This window comes from Lepisosteus oculatus, chromosome 9 (assembly GCF_040954835.1).
Source record: "Lepisosteus oculatus isolate fLepOcu1 chromosome 9, fLepOcu1.hap2, whole genome shotgun sequence".
Taxonomy (NCBI): domain Eukaryota; kingdom Metazoa; phylum Chordata; class Actinopteri; order Semionotiformes; family Lepisosteidae; genus Lepisosteus; species Lepisosteus oculatus.
Window position 1 is genome coordinate 35,897,081 of NC_090704.1, and position 18,710 is coordinate 35,915,790.

Sequence of the window (18,710 nt, forward strand, 5' to 3'; positions counted from 1 at the left end):
AGGTGAGGATTGATATACATGGAACTATCCAATAATATTCTTATCCTCTTATGTGCCCAGCTTCTAAAATTAAGGCACCTGGCCAATGGAACAAATCTAAATGAAAAGAATTCAGAAATCTAACACTTGCACTCTATCTGCTTAACAATAAAAAATACCTTTTAAGGTTGAATTCAGGGAAATCTATCAGTTTAACTCTTTAACCTGCCTAAGGAAGTAGTAGCTCTTGGGGAATGAAAACCACAAAGCACAGGGGATCCAGAAATCAAGGACTGAGAAGCTCTGGGGTAGTCAAGGCCAGCAGCCTGGTGGATGCTGTCCAGCAAGTAACATTCAAAGCCCATGAAGCGTGATGGGTACCTATGAGGCGTGAAAGCTCACAGAGCCCCCAGGGCACGTGTACAGGCAGGACAGTGCCGTGTGTCTCCTGCAGCGCCATGTTGGACAGGTGGTCGGAGAAGCGGCACAGCTGCTCGGTCACATTGGCATTGCACAGGTTGAGCAGGATGTTGAGGCCCAGGGGCTTGAGGCTGGTCAGGTGACACTGCCAGTTGGAGTCATCAAACTGGATGCTGACGGGGTTCTGTTGATCTTGGGACAAGCTCAGCATCTCCAGGTGGTAATCGCAGACAAAGTCCTCTGCCTCACAGCCCAGGCCATCACATTCGCCACACACCTGAAATGTGCACACATGAACACCAAGTAATGTCTGTTTCCTAAGTTTCACACCAAGTACCTCCACTGCTACTAATCTAATGATTTATAATACCTCGTTAGTAAATCTTCCTCATGCCAAGCATAATTTAGGAAACTAAGTCTTCACACAACTGCTTCTAAAATTATCTTCAGATGAATGCGAACCCAGAATTACATAAGCACGAGACACAGTGCAGTTTTATGTTTCACATTCAAAAGAATGATGCTTCTGGAATTCTGGAAATTAATGTGACTTTAATAGGTCTTCACCTTGCTCTTAGCACAGCCCTAATTTCATGGTAATATTTCCTTTCTGTCAGAATACTTTTTGTATTTTATAACCTTTATCACATGCATAATCAGCTCCTTCTAAAAGTTCTACAGAAAACTGATTCCATACAGTGAACTGCCAGCAGTTAATTATTATATAGAACGTGTATTATTTAAATAGCAAAGCTTTTGTGCCATGAAAGTTATGCATTACTAAAACAATGCTTATCATGAAAAGTACCAGAGATTTCCCAACAGCTTCAAAAGGCCCAGCAAGCCAAAATTACCATATTTACCAAATCAGTGTTTTAAGAACAATTAAAACAAGTTGAGATGTTAATGATAATTGATGCAACTTTCTGTTTCTGGGCTACAAAGTCCAGTCAATGCACTTTGGGTGAGTATCAGGGTATCTTGCAGGGGTGGCTCAGTACCATGGAAGCTAGCACTGCTGCCTCAGAGAATGTGGGTGCTGGGTTCATCTCTGTCCCGGGGCACCTCCCGTGTGGTCTTATCCATGCTCTCCTGCATGGATTTTGCTGGGGTGCTTCAGTGTGTGTGTCCTGAGAAGGACTAGCAGGATGCTGTCCTGCCCCAAGCATTTACCAGGAAAGAGAGGATTTCCAAAAATGGATGGATAGTACATTTTAGGCAACACCCATATCCAAGGTAAAATCAATGAAGAAAGGATGTGCTTATTCATATGTAACTTAGTGAGTGAAACCCCATAGGTATTAAAATTTCAGGTATGATCAGGTGTCACTATTGATAATGCAAATCTAGTCACAACACCATTGACAAGGTTTGTAAGGAAACAATCTTAGCAAAACTGTTAACCGTTCATCCAGTGGATGATGCACATTGGTGGTGGTGGAGGGGAGTCCCCATTACCTGTAAAGCACTTTGAGTGGAATGTCCAGAAAAGCGCTATATAAGTGTAAGCAATTATTATAATTATTATTATTATAATGTGACCTGGTGCCAGATCTGGCCCCTGGTTTTGTTGTCTTGTGAGAGCAGGGTGGCAATGGTACCTGTATGGGCTCCTCATCACCCCCCTCGGTGTCCCGGCTGAAGCTGACGTTGGAACCCGAGGGGTGTTTGGTTCGGCGGCTATCAGGGGGCCGTTTGTGTCGCAGGGGGTCCGAGGAGCGGGCAGTGTCGTGGGAGGTCTCACTGAGATCCTGTTCGTTGGCAATGTGAAGACAATCCAGGGCAGGCTGACACAGCAAGGCATCTGCTTCCTGGGCCTAGGAGTACAGCCAAAGTCAGGTTAACCCCTCTGTCCAGAGTTGATTCACCCAGGTGCAAGTAAATCCCAGCTCCCTACACACAAGGAGAACCTTTGCTAATGAGTATCTTATCTAATGTCTCTGCTATGTGTCTTTCTGCTAAAATTCAATTCCACTAAAAGATCTCAAAAGGGGCCACCTTGACTCAGATACAGTGCTGTGTGTATATATCCATCCTAACATTATTTTTATTGTATGTACAACGATATCTAAAAGTAAAGGAATCATTGATGTCCTCTTTCTTCATTTTACTTTGTTTTTTTTACTGCATGACTACAATGGTGATCTGCCAAACACTACATGGCTTCCATTGTGCTCTGTCCACACTGTGCCCACCTCATCTCGCTCCTCCTCTCCCTCCATTCGGCACAAGGAGCCCACTGAGAGGTCATCTTTCAGGTCTTCCTGGCTGTCATGGGGCGGCTCCACCCTCCCGCTGAAGAACAGCACTGTCTCGGGGCTGGGGTTGGGCCAGGACAGGATTCCCTGTTTGTCCACACAGCACAACACCTGCACACAGCCACACAAGAACATCTGAAAGGTTACGAATTAGAGAAGACCCTCTGGGCCCACTTTCCTTCCTGGGTTAACAATAAACAATTGGTCCCAGGATTCTTGGTCCTTCTTTTATTTTTAATCCTGAAGATGTCTACTAAAATCCAGTGAACAGAGAACATGCTCAGTTCATTAGAAAGTATCACAAATAACAGCATTATAGTAGTCAAACATGCTCTCCCTTCATCTTCAACCTTGCACTGCTAGAAAAAATCCTTCCCAAGATTCCTCTACAAATGTCCAACTACAGCTATGTCCTCCAGCTCCTGCAAATTTAAGGATTATACAGCATCTTACCAGTTAACAGTAGCTGTTCCTATATCATTTTGTATGTGTTAATGATCCAAACATCTCCTTGGTCCAGGCACGATCTGTTCTGGTTCCAGTATATTTTCACTCATGTTAGTATGACACCGCATGTTCCTGTCTGTGCTAATCCATTCATTTCACAGTCTATTCCGTCATATCATTCTTTCCCTCCTTCTTTGAATTGTTTTTACTTTTTGTACCATCACTGTATCACGTTCACGTTTCACATCCATTTGTTAATACAGGCCAGATGAATACTTAGCTGGAGAATGGCACACCCTGGCTGTAATAAAAACACACTGTAGGCTGTAGAACTAAAAACACAGAACTGCTACAGAAAAGAGGTGATTAGATGTTCAGCCAATCTAGCCTACTTTGCATTTAGAAGCCAATTCATCCAAAGATCCCAGCAACTATTTCTTGAAAGAAGCCAGGGTATCATCTTCAACAACAAAGCCAAGCAGCTTGTTTCACACTCCTACGCCCCTTGGATAAAGCAGTGCCTCCGGTTCTCAGCTTCAAATACATTTTTGCATAGTTTCCATTTGTGTTCTTTAGTTCATGTTTCACTGTACTTTCTGAAATCTTAGGGTTGACTCTGTTAGTGCCTTTGAGGATTTTGAATACTTGAATCGGGTCTCCCCTGAATCTTTTCCCTTCAAGACAATAAAGGTTCAGTTCCTTCAGCCTGTCAGTGTAGGGCATTCCCTAAAGCTCTTGATGCTCTTCTCTGGATTGATTCCAGAGCAGCTTCAGCTTTTCTATAACGTGGAGACTAAACTATATACAATTTTAACATAACATCTGTTATAAAATGTACATTTTTGACTACATACTGTAACATTTTATTTGTCTTAATTGCTACCCCACATTCCTCATTATATATAATATCCACATTATTTGTAGATGATATAAGTAATGTATCAACATAATCACCTAAGTGTTTTTCATAATAGCAGAATAGCAGAAGTGCAATTATTACCCCTGCTTGAGTGCGCTTGATGTCTTCTGGGATACTCACAGTGACAGAGCCCAGGGTGTGCAGCAGGCTGGAGGTGTAGCACAGTGTCTGGGACTGGTCTCTGAGGACGCTCAGGAAATGCCTCCACACGCATCGCAGCACCTCCTGTCAATCCACCAGAAACGCAAGACTGTCAGCTCTGATCGGGCCGAAGAGCCAGCACTTCAGCCTGTCTCTCAGCCTAAGCGATATAGACCCATAGGTTCTGAGTAGTTTACTGACAAAGCAAGAGCCACATGTTTGCCTCAGTGCTGCATGAATATCTGCTGCAGGTCCTGCAGCATGTGCGCTGGAAGAACAAGCCTAAAAGTAAAGCCTAAAGCGTGCTTTTCTGTTAAGCAGCTATGTGATGCTCTCTTTTTTACAAGGGTTTGAAAGGTTTGCATGACCAATTGAATTTCTGTCTTTTCCTTTGAACTCCTAAGTCAAAGCTAGGAGTGGACTCAGCATTCCAAACTGTCGAGACCACTCAGCAAACTCTGTACACAATCAGCGCATGAACATAAAGTCTACTTAAGAGTAATTGTGTAGCTTCGATCTCCTATAGGATCAGTGTGGATCCTACTGTACACGCCCAGCACCTACCAACGATTCCAGAATCACTGATCTCTGTAGTATCAAAAATAAAGCATGGTATCATCCTGCTGACAGGTTCTCATACTCCAGGAATATCTGCAAAAACTAGATTCTTCCACAATGCGGAATCTAACAAATTGAAGTCTACTGCAATGACGTTGATCTGGTGTGGTCTGGGAAAATGCATTCAACTGGACGAGAGACAAACGTGGTTCAAAAAGGAACATGGTAACAATGGCATTTCTGGAAAGGAAAAGGGGACGGTTAGACATGAACAATGCAGCGAGAGTTCTTTCAAGAGGTCTCTGTAGAGCAGACATCAGTGTTGTTTCACTGTCACTGTCGGTTCTTAACAACCAAAAATGAGCAATATACATGACACATATACTGTACTGTATATAGCAGTCCAGGGCATGTTTAAACTAAGTAATTAAGACTAAGTAATTGGAAAACAAGCCACACTACTATAAAAGAGGGAGCAGCCAATCCTGACTAAAAAGAACAAATTTACTTGATAAGCTGATCAAAACCGAGATGCGGAACAGATCTCATTGGCATGAGGGGTCAAATGGCCTTCCTTTATCTGTAATCTTCTATTTGTCTCTATACAGTACAGGACCAGGAGGCATGCAAACATGTCCAGATTTAAGAGCACTTTGTGGATTATAAAAAATAACTGGGAATTGCATTCAGAGATGAGAGCATCCATTAACCCTCCCCGACTCGAAAGTTTCCCATTTGTGGGAATTGATAGTGATAGGAATTGCCTGCAATCTGCATGAAAGAAGTATATCAGGGCTCAGAAATGGACAATGCAGTTCCAATACTTACCATTAGCCATAAAGGTTGTTGGTTAACACATTTTGCTGCTTTTTCTTATACGAGTTCAAGGCCAAAACCTAACCGTAATCATTTTCCACACAAGGAGAGGAGCACACCTTGGCCGAGACAGGACAAGTCCTTTCTGAGGTAGCAATCTAATTCCTAATGGCTAAGCAAACAAACAAAACTGCAGCCAGCCAGTCACCTAGCCACCCACCCTGACAAGAAAACGCCATTGCTGAGCTGATCTGGAAAGCCTGGCTGTCCTATTCAAAGCCAGCATGCACAAAGCAGATAACACAACAAATGATCAGATATGAAAAATGTAGCTACAGTTATTTAAGTATCAGGCAGCACTAGGTGTTTTCTCCCATTAACAAAGAATCTCTCAAGATGCTCAAGACGTGCTTCCACATCCAATGCAACATCAGGAGATTTTGAGCTGGTCACCACTTTTCATTTTCTGTTCAAGGTTTTCAATGAAGAAATTAGTCCATTTTTAAATGTCCAGACAACAGTGTCCATTTTGTGCAGAACAGCTACAGGCACACTTCCATCAACTGGCAAACCACTGAAGTTAAGGAGATGTGAGCCTGGTCAGTACCTGGATGGGTGACCTACTGGGAAAGCTAAGGTTGCTGCTGGAAGAGGTGTTCTATGAATCAGCTTCTTCACTCTGTTCTCCTCTCACAGCTGTTCCCCTCTAGTTGTGATAGCTGTGTGGTGAGCGTACTGTGCGCTCTGGTTGCTGCCATATCACCCAGATGGGTGGTGCACATTGGTAGTGGTGGAGAGGAGTCCCCATTACCTGTAAAGCACTTTGAATAGAGTGTCTAGAAAGACACTTTAGAAGTATAAGAATTATTATTTATTATCAAGGTCTAGAGTAAGGTGCTGTCAGTGTCATCAGAAATTTAGCAGCCTCAAAAGACAAGGTCTTGGTAGGCAGCATGGAAGTTTACATCTTAGGAGAAGACAAACTGGACTTGAGTGTTTCTCAGAAACAAAAACGGCTTTAACTGCAGCCATGTGGTGATACAAAGCACTCTTTAGGGAACCCAGCCTTCAAATATTACATCTTGGAGAACTATAGATTGAGAACATATAGATTGAGCAGCCAAGAGTCAAGAAAAGAGTCAAGAGTCAACATGAGAGTCAAGAAACACTGGAGGACATGAGAAGCAAGAAATAAAATGCAGAGAAGTATGACCAACCTGTTTCCTGTTAGGATTTAAACAGGTTTCTCTTCAAGGGGAGGGCTGTGTTTTGCTTCATGCCCTCTCAAGCTGTCAGTACTTCTGTCTTCTTTAACTGCTTCGACTCACACCAGGCTATTTAGCTTATTTCCCTTGTGTGTCTATAGCCTTAATGTCCATTCTGATACAGTATGTCTGCAAGTTAGTTCTGAAGATGGTTCTTTACTTCCTAACATCACGTCTCATCAAGCTGTAACAACTGTTCTCCTTGTCATGTCACAATAAACTAATCTGCTGTTCTTTCAATTTTAACACTCTTGTTTTTCCTGAAGTGTTTCATTAATCACTGATTCTTGTGGGTGAGATTTCAGTTTCAGCCCAGGTAAACAGATAAAATGATTAATAAATAAAGAGACCACAGATTTTAACAAATCCATATATAAATAACAATAAACAGGTGGAAAATGAAAAGCCATTTGGTGAGAAATACATACTATACCTGTGCTATGGTCCTTATGATAGCGCTTTCATTTTTCAGTCATTTCCAACAATATTAACTAAAATAATGGCAGGACTAAGCACTACAGGATTTACATTGAGAAATTAATCATGACTAGAGTGCTCTGCAGGTCATGGAATAGTTTATGTTTATATTCTGTGCCCATCCAATCTGTTGAGGGCCTTTAAAGCAGCAATGCCTGGACAAAGAGTATCTGCAGACACGCTCACCTGTCAGAGCCCTTTTGACATTGTCTTACAGAAGAGACAGCACTGTCTGGAGGAGCGGTGAGTCTCTCATTGCAGTCAGAGCTGGCTGCTTGCAGGCAATCTGCTGCAACAAGTCACAGGACTCACGATTTCTCTGACAACCAAGAGCTCCCTGGCTGAGTAGTAACAGCTACACTAGTCTGATAATTGCAAGCCGCTTTCTGGATAATCCTGGTCACCGTCAGGACATGAGCCAGGCTTGAACCAGCAAAGCAACAACTCTGAAGGGAGTGCAAAGACAGGGTGAACACACATGGTAGACCCAGTATCACATTAAAATTGTAATGCCTCTTCTTCCTATACAAGCTGCTTATCAGCCTGAACTACGGACAGCATCAGCAACCTAAGACTACACAGAAAGAGTCCATCTGGGACATAAGTGATAATATTCATCTTAAGAACAGATCTTCATAATTATGTGAAAATTTATTAAACTTAATCACCAAGCTTATATCCATATAGTTACATGCCTTTACAGTTGAAATTCTAATCATCTCATCATTTTAGTTGTAATTGTTTCTTAATTTCATTCAGATGTCAAAAGCAGCCTGTTTTACCTCAATGGTGTATTCAGTTATAAAACAAACAGCTCAAGGTATTCAGCTCTGGGTGCTAAGAAGCCAAAAGAAAAAAAAACTGCAAGCTGTATCAACAAGAGAGAGGGACCCCTCTGAAGGGCCTATGTTGCCTTGCTCTGTATATGAAATAAAGCAGTTGTGCAGTTCCATCACCCATCATGATAACATCATGCTGTGCAAAGCCATGCAGGTGTGAAGGACAAGCCTAGGGGAGGCAGATCTGAGGGAGCTTGAGTAAAAGTAGCAGTCTAGAAAATGATGGGCACGGGAGGGTAGAAATTGAACTTTTGTTCTGATACAAATTGATTTAGACTTATTATTTGTCAAAGGGAAAGGGAAGGCTTTCCACTGGGAACTTTAAAGGAAGTTGAACGTAGTTTTGGACATACAAGATCTTGATATTTCCTAACACAACGTATCAAGCAAATATGTATAGCAAAAAAAAATAGCAATTCCTTGCATTTGTACAGCATCCAAAAGAATGCCAAATCACTTTATATATAGGAGGGTATCCATAGAAAGGCAACACGCACCTGGGTGACGTGTGGCTCCAACTAGGCACCGGTAGTTCAGTGCATGGTAGACCAAGTGGAGAAGTTACAAATTAATCCAATACTAGAAACTTGAAGAGGCTAGACTGAGAAGGCCTGACACAATCTCCAGCGTGGACAGAAAACTAATTAGGAGTGGGTCAAGATGAATACTTCATAAATAATGAATTCCATTCCTCTGTCTTACAGAAGATCGTCAAGTAAAAAGAATAATACACTGAACACAACAAAATAATATGTAGAAAACCCAGTGTATTAGATCAGTCACGAATTATGCAGCAGAACAAATGTTCACTATGAAAGGCAAGCAAAGAAATGAGTATGTAGGAACTAAAGACCCACTGAAAATGTAGATTAAATATATGATCTGCTGACACATGAATATAGTTTGCAATGAAAACTGTCAGACTGGTGTAAGCAGAGCATATTCTAGTCAAAGTTGCGCATGTAAGCAGAAAAGGAACAACAGGTAGGCTGCATATGCAGACAAGTGCTCAACTTGTTGGGGTACAGGCAGGCAGAAAAATAGGCAGCTCTCTGACTTGAACCTTTGTCACTGAACAGCTTGTAAAGAACACAGAATCATGCCATAGAATCTCAAGACTCTTAAATCACCTGGAGTAGCACTCAAGACACTTAAATCAGCTGGTGTCATTTCATTTGAGTGGAAAAAACAAATAGCTCAAATAATTTAGGTGGAAAATACATAGGCACATCTGAAGTTCAAGGGGACTTGTAATGGTACATTAATAAAAGAGTAAAAACAGCATTTCTGTTGTGAGCACAGAAGAAACATATACTGTACACATGGGCTTTGAAGGCATGAGAGAAAATGGAGGCAGACACAGGCAGCAATCCCAGCAAAAGACAAGAGAAGTCAGGTAGAAAGGAAAACCTAACCAGGCTATGCAGCACAAGATCACACAGCGCAGCTGAGACCCTTGGGGCAGAAGAGTGGAAGAGCTGCAGGCAAGGAAGGAGGGATGAACAAAAGGCAGGGGAGAGGGTGAGGAGGTGAGGGGCTGGGTTGGGTTGGGGGTGGGGTTATTCAGGGCATATACCTGTGAAGACACCACCTCCGTGTAGCTGCTTAGAGTGTCCTCTGAGAACTTAGCCAGCTAGAGCGAGAGAAGAAGCCGGTTAACAACACGGGCAGTGTGCTCCTCTGGGCTCTCTCTGGACACCAGCCCTGCCAGCAAGCAGGCAGTGTCCCAGCCATGCTGCTCCCAGCACTGCCACAAAACACACACACAATCCCTTTATCTGGATCATTATCCAGCGGTTTCTCTGGTTTTGCGCTCCCATACTTAGTTTGAAAACCCAATGCTTATGTCATTGTACTTTACTGAAGAGACCCACACCTGAGCCACAATCAATAGAGTTTAAACACTTTAGAGACTATAACAAATGTAGTGTTAAACTGAAATAAAAAGGTTAAGTAGATCCTTTTGATGTCTTTTTTTTTCAAAGAAAGAAGAAACAAAGACACTAATTTCCTGTTATTTTTAAAAGCCCAACACATTTTTCTGGGTCTTTTAAAAAAAAAATAGTTCCTGACTCAAAGGAGTATTCAGTAGTAGTCAGTACTATTTACTGACTTGGGAACTCCATTCCTCAGTATCATTGATCTGTGGAATTCAGGAATGAGGCTCATAAAAGGCCAAAGGTTGCCTTAGGGAAAATTGCACCTATAAAGTCAGGAATGTCAGTTCCAACATGCACATTTATTTCCCATGTCCCATCTGAGATTTGCTGTCTCAAGACACTGCCACACCTGTACATTTAGATAAATGTCCCATCCACCCAGTCAATCCTAACCACCACTAAAGCACAGCCCTAGAGAATCAGCCAGTAAAGATGTTTTCTCTAGGATCCAGGGACCAAAGTTCAGGACTGGGTCATGTGACTAGGATTCCAATCAGCACTGCTCAGGACCTTTGAACTTGTAACATGGGAAAACATGAACAGTGCGATGGGTGGGCAGGTCGGAAGAGCCTAAGTGCAAGCTTCCTCTTTCTCCCATTGTGAGTAGAGGGCCTATTTGATAACTAAATTTGATAAGTTCTATCTTATAAACATAAGTACCGCCACTAAAAACAAATATTGCAAAAGGACATGAGACATAAAGGTACCCGTGGAAGGTATCTGACCTCTGAGGGTCACTGTGGTAATAGATCAAGCCTATTTTTGATGACTGTTCCTCTCAAGCAGCACCGAAGGCCATGTTAACACACCCTCCTAGCGAACACAAGCAATCCAGCATTGAGTAATCTGAATCCTGGAGAATTTAGATTGTTCACCAATTTCAGCAAAGAACCTTTCTGAAACTGGCTCATTAAAACTCCACCTTACTGAGTGTTAAAGAGAAATATAACACATCAAACTTCCAATCCACTTTCCAACTAGTATAGTTAAGCTGAAAACTTAAGTTCTTTACACTATGATGCATTTCGGTAGCAAATTTGTCTTACTGAGATTTTATATTCTTCTGTATTTATAAATACAGGCCCCAGCCCTACCACTGTTTGGAGAGCATGGGGTTGAGACTGAAGGGACAGGCAGCTCACCAGGCCAGTGGGAGAGGTCTTGTTGGACTCGGCCAGGACACGGGCCTCACCGTAGGCATTGACCAGGACCCACATCACAGGGAAGAGCAAGGGGAGGATGGGCAATACTCCCATCACCTAGAATAGGACAAGCGGGAAAGATTCAGGGAACAGCCAGCTCAATATTGCTACACACACACCCACTAATGCAATTATATATACGGTGAAGCATTTGCACATCACTGTAATAATGGCTGAAGTAACATACAGACATGTTTCTTATGGCCTCTGAACCTGAAAGTCATGGGTTCAATTCCAGCGTGAGATCATGTTGCTGTACCCTTGAGCTTCACTCTCCGTATAGGCATCACAAATAAGAATTTGTTGTCAGCTGATCCATTCATGCATTTTCTCACCGCTTCTTCTAATTCTGGGTAGTGGGGGAACCAGAACCTATCCCAGCAAGCAACGGGCACAAGGCAGGGTACACCTGCTCAGCCCCTGCGCTGAGCGGCAGTGATGTTGACCGCTGTATCACTATTCTTCCCATCCAAAATGACGTTTCTGGTTAAATAATGGACTCAGTTATATATATATAAATAATCAGCGTTCCTACACTCATGTGACATTTTTAAACTTCAGTATCTAGTACTTTTGAATCCCTGATAGGATCCTGGCATCTCTCCACCAGGGTGACATCAACCTTGAGATCGAACACCCCCAAGAATAAATGCAACCCAGCTTCAAGAGTGACTTAAAATGTTCAGTATGCAAACAATGTACAGCAGATTTATTTTTTTACTTCAACAGCTGAAACAAGGAGCTAAAATTAAAAACCTGAGGCTGTCACTTAATTCAAGATTATCGACAACAAATGTCCTTGTCAAAAAGTTTCTAGACAGGTCAGGCAGATGTCTAGATGTCTATGGTTCACCTAGCTTCTATACACCTAGACTGTATAGTACTTTGCCTGTTTGGATAAGAAACTTAGTCTGTAAAAAAATCTAAATCTTTTAAAGACTATAATGCATAACCATAGCTATTTATTTTTACTTATTTTGTTTTTAATGTATGCAATAATGTGCAGCATCTTGAGATAAAATCTGACTGGATGAGGAGATCCAGACATGTCTGAATCGGGTACCTGGAGCTGGAAGAAGTTGAAGCGGCCAGGTGTGAGCCCAGGGGCATCAACAAAGTACCGCACTGTGTTGGTAATCAAGAAAGCCACCTGAGAATAAAGGGAAAATCACTGAGCCACAATGATAGACAGACTTAGTCCTGCACTGGCAGAGACAATCAATACTAAACAACAGAAAATCTAGTGACATAGAGGTCAGGATTCAAGCAAATCATACCTGCCTGCAAAGTGTAAACTTCTACTCATTGCAAAATTGAAACTTTCAAGATTTCTAAGCTGTTTTATGATGACACAGCTAGCAGCTTCATAAAGAAACAGTTATATATAGTCTCACTGTATGAGTCTAAAATACAACCATTAGACTCACCAACATCTATAGACACAGCTCTACGTCAGCTGATCACCAAATGCCAATTAATTGCTAGGATTATAAAGGATACCCATTTGTCTTCATTTAAAGGCAAGAGAATGGTAAGAATAAAAGCTTTAATTTGTTAAATCTTACAGCCTGATGAGTTCATACAAAAACAACTCATCAAAAAGAAGTAGGATTTGTTTGTCAGCCACCCACATCTCTTCAAAAGGTGTTCATTCTTCTTTACAGTAAATGCCAGAGCTCTTCATCTCACAGAAAATGTAAAGGTGTGGAACACAGGAGATATATACATGCAGGAAGCAGCTCAACTTTTTACTTAAGCAGAGATACTCAAGTCATAAAGTGCCCCAGCTCAGCTCAGCACCTTTTCTAGGTCTCTTCAGTCTTCAGAAGCTTAATAAAAAGACTTAAATCTCACTTCACTATGAGCTTTAAGTTCCACATATTGCTAGTTTAAGCTTAAACCAAGAACAGGAGACAAGCTTTTACTTGTAGAGTTGAAGCTTAAATCAAAGCTACCTAACCATGTAGTTGAAGCCAATGAAGTCTTTTAAGACAGGGTTGTATGGGATTGAATGACGAGCGGAAACAGAGTGCAAAATAAGGCTTCCTACCAGCATGGCGGGGCAGGCAAATTTGGCCATGATTGTCTGCACAGTGTACCTCTCGTTGTCAAGAGCAGTCACGGGGCGGCTCAGCGCCAGGTCCAGGCTGTTTCTGCAACAGGAGGCAAACAGGAACCGCTCAGCATGCAAAACACAACAACACTGTGGAATCTCCCCAGATCCTCCATTACACCTGAATCTTACAGCGCCCCTCCCTTTACACCACAGGGCTGCACAAAGTTTTGCCTCCTCTCTGGATTTCAATTTAAGGCAGGGATGTTTAAATTCAAGCTAATCTAAATAAAACTTCAAAAACATTGGGACTTTTTTAACAATGTTAAGAAATATTTTCCAAATTGTGTGAATGAGAAATTACTTAATGTGAAAAATCATATTAAGGTGGCATGACAGCACAGAGGTTTGCATTGCTGCTCTTCATATCTGGAGCCCTGGGCTCAATTCCAGATCTGAGGTTCTATCAGCATGGAGTTAATATGTCCTCCCCATGTAGGCTTCCTCCAGGTGCCCCGATTTCCTCCCACAGTCCAAAGACATACTGGTAGGTTAATTGGAGTATGGGAAGATTGGCCATGGTGTGAGTGTGTGCATGTCTGTTTTCATGTCTGCCTGCCCTACAATGGTCCAGATTGTATCCTGAATTGCACCCATTGCTTGCTGGGACAGGCACTAGCTCATCCGCCTCCTTCAACTGGATGAAGCAGTTAAAAATGCTGGATGGATGGATGAAAAAATATTGGAAATATTCGATTTCTTTATGTTGCTGATCATTGTGGCGCTGCTGTAGAGAGTCAAGTGTTTTTTTTTTTGTTGAGTTGCCAAGGCTGCGTGTGGGATCCTGAACAGTTGCTCAGCTACAGCTTTTACAACCGTGTGGGGATGTGAGTTATGATGACAAGGTTGGACTTTCACTTCATTTCTGAGGAATTTTCAAAAGTACTGCTGAATATGATGAAATGGAACCGCATAGTGCTGCAGTGCAGATAACACAGAGCTGCTGTTCTGGTGTAAGCTGAGACCTGGAAAGGAAAAGACTGCTTGTTCTGAGCATTGTTTTCTCTGTCATACACATGAGGTTGTGGATGCCCACCTGACGCTGTCAAGGACCGGGGTACGGACCACCCTGAAGAGGCGGAACTGCTGGGGGCTCTGGGGACCCTTCTTCTCGTTGCCCCGGGGAGACGGGGGAGGGGAGAAGGGGGGAAACAGGTCCCCCGGCTCCAGGACAATGTGCTCGTCATCCTGAGAACAGACACAGGGCGCAGTGAGTGAGGGCTACCCAAAGGTGTTACCATATACAACACACTGTCTTTGTTTGCCATGGCTGCTTCATGCTTTGCCTATCCCTGCTTTACCATGTTTTACCACCATTTGACAGTCATCTGTTTTACCTATGAACATCACAGCACAAGTTTACAAGTTTGCCACAAGTTTCTTCGCTGTTTTAGAATCTCCTGCAGCTTGTGACAGCTGAAATGGATCAAGTTGATAAATTGCAGCAAGCCAATTTCCTCCGCAGTGTTTCAAAATCAAACTACATAGACTGACATTATTCATCTAGCTAATGTATTCATTTTAACTTTGCAAGGTAGGAATGAACAAACCAGAAAAACATGTTTTGGTTGGAGCAATATTACAGTATCATCATTGAAGTAATTGAAGTACGGTATCAAATAATCATACGTCATGAGTAATTACTTGTTCCAAATACCTCGTTCTCCTGCAGCATCAAAGGAAGGGAAAAAAACCTCTTTGCATATGAAAACCATGAAAAGCCACATTTTGCCTTTATGGAATCAAAGCTTTTATCTTTCTGGTAGAAACAGAAGTAGTTTCTTTATATTCAACAAAGCCTTGGCCTTTAATCAACAGAGGCTCCTCAGAGAAGCAATAGGGAGGTACAGATCCTTTCAGCTACAGATCAATGTTACCCTCAGGCCTCTCTACACTCCATGTTTCCAGTAGCAGCTTAGTTGGCTGATCTAAGTGTGTCTCAGTACTTAAAGAAATGAGTCAACAGTCTACCTGTATTCTTCTTCGTATACTGGAAGTCTTTGAATTCAAGTTACTGTGCAGCGAGAAGTTATTGGAAATTATTAACAATTATTTACTAAACAGGTAATCCATTAAAGCACTATAATGATCAGAAGGATGCTTAAACATGAACAGTGTAGTTTTGCTACTGTACACTTAAAAACAGAAATGTTAATATAGCATGATAAGCAGAGGTTAAATTCTAGTGTGAGGGAGAAAGACAAAAGTAGCAGGGATGCAAAGTGCAGGAGAATAAGGAACAGAATATGTGCTGGTGAGAATGCTCATAGAATTATACTCATTCCATTGTCATATGTCCTGATACCCAAATACTCAGGAGGAAAAAAATATACTCCTACAATGGTCCTATTTTTTATTTACACAACTTATATTTATAAATGTTCCTGATAAATTAACCAAATTATGCTACAGTTTTAAAGATGGATTCTTCTTCTGGCTCAAACAGTTATTCCAGCGGCAGAATGGAAAAGTTGATTGGGCTGGTGGAGGAATGATACAGTGTGAGCCCCAGTGGAGACACACTCCAGCCACACCTCAGCCAGAGTGAAACTGTCCATGGGTAACGGGCACAGTAGAGTTCTCCTCTTTCCTTCCTCCAGGTGTTGCTCTCTCCTCTACCTTGTCTTTAAGTGTATCTTCATTAAATACTTCTCTTTAATGAACCCTATTTCACACAGAGGAAACACATGCAGGTGGTGGTGATGCAGCTGCCATGGTAGGGAAGGCACTGTCATCCAGGGAGCCCAGCCTCCCAGCAAATGGTAATTACTGCAAGCTCGCAGTGATATCAGCACGGGGTGCCCCACTCCTCTGAACGGTGCCAAGTCTCCTTGACAATCGCTCAGGTGCTTACAACTTGGCGCTGGAGAAAGGCATGGAGGAGTGTCTCTTTCTGGCCCGACCGCCACCGCCGTGAAACCAAGACGGGCGGAATATAGAACCGGAGACTGCAAATGTAACGGCTGCTGCAGAGAGAAAGGACATACCTTGATACCTCGCAGTGAGGCGAAGGACTCCTGGCCAGGTCGGAGGGCGATCACGTCTCCCTCCACCAGCACACTGATGGGAGTATTCACCAGCTGCCCATCCCGGTACGCCCAATGTAGAGACCAGGAGGGAGAGGAAGGTGTGTACAGGTCTGGGTACAGTGAGGGGACCCACTTCACCGAGTCCCCACTGCGGAGCATGTCTGAACAAATCAAAAATGAACGCAAATCACGGTACTGAAGTCTAGGGGAAAATAAGAGATTGGCATATATTCGAAACCTCCCTCTAGTCCTTCCCATAACCCCCCTTGATGGGTTTGGATTTTGCTTTCCTTTAAGCTGGTGTTATGAGAAATTCTCATTTCAGACCATCCTGAACATTTCAGCTTTCAAGTGCTCTCCATTTTTAAGGGCTTCGTAATTAACCTTGAATGAGAAGATCTGTTTTCTATATAAAAATCATGGTTACACAAAACAGAAGTATTCTAACCTTTTGCACTGAAAGATAACATTGCTTGCTGTCGTCATCTTTAATCAATTTATGTCTTTTGAGAATTTTTTTTACTCAAGGACAACCGGATATGTCCTTGAAAAGCCACAGAACAGAGAGGCACATCAAATTGAAAAGTTAAGAAAAATTAGAAGGTTCTATAATTACAGTGCCTTGAAAAAGAATTCAGCCCCCAACTCTTTTTTTCACATTTTGTTGATCCAGATCCTGAATTTGAAAGAGAATGAAGTTGGATTTTTTGGCACCGATCCACGAATTATTGACTACCATGTTAAAACAAAATAAATGGTCCAAAACCTTTGAAGTTTATTAAAAATGAAAAGCTGTAATGTATTAAATGTAAAAACTGTGCAGTCCCTTTGTAACCGCAAACTCAAATTTGCAATAGATTGCCTCAAAAGTCATACAATTTGTTGATTGACTCCAACTGTGTAAGAAATTAGTGGATCACCCATTGACAGTTATCTTGTAAATATAAATACCCTTCCCTCTGTGAGGTCCTAGCGCATGGTAGAGATTTTATTTAAAAAAAGACTCCAAATTAAGATGAAAGAGCATTCCAGATAAGTCAAGGCTATGATTATAAAGAGGCACAAATCTTGAAAAGGGTCCAAGACCATTGCCAAAGCACTGAGTCCGTTGTACAGAAGTGGAAGAAGTAAGAAACTACAGAAACACTGTCTATATCAGGCCACCCCCTTAAATGTAGCTCGGGGCAAGAAGGGCACTTATCAGAGAAGCTCCTGTGAGGCCAACTGTGACATTGAATGAGTTACAAAAGATAATGTACATGGATCAACAATCTCCAAGGAACTCCACAAAAAAGACTTTTCTAGAAAGATTACTAGGAAGAAGACCTGGCTGAGAAAACCCATGTTCTTGCCCCCAAAGACTTTGAAACACACCATCCAGAAGATACTGCAGAGATGAGACAGAAAGTCTTGTGGTGTGATGCGGTTTGACGAGACTGAAGTGAAAACTTTTGGTGTTAATGCTAAGCAAATTAAAACACTGCACAGCAGCCAGGTAACACTACTCCCACCACGAAGTATGATGGTGGTAGCACCATGTTATGGGGATGCTCAGCAGCAGGGACTGGCAAGCTTCATCAGGATTGATGCGAAGATGAATGGTGCAGATTACAGACAAATCCTGGACAAAAACCTGTCACTCCTTGCCAAAAACCTCAAACTGGCAAAGATGTTTGTCCTTCAACAGCACAATGATCCAATCCAAAGCACACTGCAAGAGCAATACTGGAGTGGCTTAAAAGGAAGAAAAGAAATGTCCTTTAGGAGCTCAGACAGAGTCTCGACTTTAATCTCATCAAAATTCTGTGGCAAGACCTAAAGTTTGCTGTCCATCGCCACTCTCCAACTAACCTGACCCAGCTGGAGCTTTTTTTTTTGCTAAGGAGAAATTAGCAAATATTCTCCATCTCAATGTACAAAGAGACTTATCTATTATCTTACCAAAGACTCCTGGCTGTAATAACTGGCAGAGGTGGTTCAACTAAGTATTGACCAAGGGGGATGAAGACTTATTAAATGATGATATGTCAGTTTTTTATGTTTAATTCATTTATGGTGTACATTTTTTGAGGGGGAGGAGGGTGGGTGTTGGTAAATATGAATGTGTAATACATGAAAAATAAAAATCCAGGCTCTGAGATTCATACTGTAAGTGTGGAAAACAGGGATGGGGACTGAATACTTTTTCAAGGCAATGTAAGTGCTTTATCATTTTAATTATGAGAAATTGTCACAGCTGCATACAGACGTGGCTTTAAATGTATTTGCAAACACTGTTCAAATACCTTTAACATTTCATTATCTCTA

The 18,710-nt window shown here is 42.1% G+C and overlaps 1 protein-coding gene across 3 annotated transcripts in view; it reads right to left on the bottom strand.

Annotated features, from left to right (window-relative positions):
- Positions 1–18,710, bottom strand: part of tmem94 (transmembrane protein 94) — a 52,821-nt gene that overhangs the window by 17,763 nt on the left and 16,348 nt on the right. For 2 of the 3 annotated variants that reach the window (XM_069194473.1, XM_069194472.1), the window contains 10 exons: positions 16,362–16,564; positions 14,411–14,562; positions 13,312–13,414; positions 12,325–12,411; positions 11,202–11,318; positions 9,696–9,752; positions 4,144–4,248; positions 2,595–2,768; positions 2,001–2,216; positions 361–676 (listed from right to left, as the gene is read on the bottom strand). In XM_069194473.1, coding sequence (XP_069050574.1) covers positions 361–676; positions 2,001–2,216; positions 2,595–2,768; positions 4,144–4,248; positions 9,696–9,752; positions 11,202–11,318; positions 12,325–12,411; positions 13,312–13,414; positions 14,411–14,562; positions 16,362–16,564 — 1,530 coding nt within the window. The remainder of the gene's footprint in view (positions 1–360; positions 677–2,000; positions 2,217–2,594; positions 2,769–4,143; positions 4,249–9,695; positions 9,753–11,201; positions 11,319–12,324; positions 12,412–13,311; positions 13,415–14,410; positions 14,563–16,361; positions 16,565–18,710) is intronic. The other variant, XM_069194474.1, reaches the window with a different exon arrangement.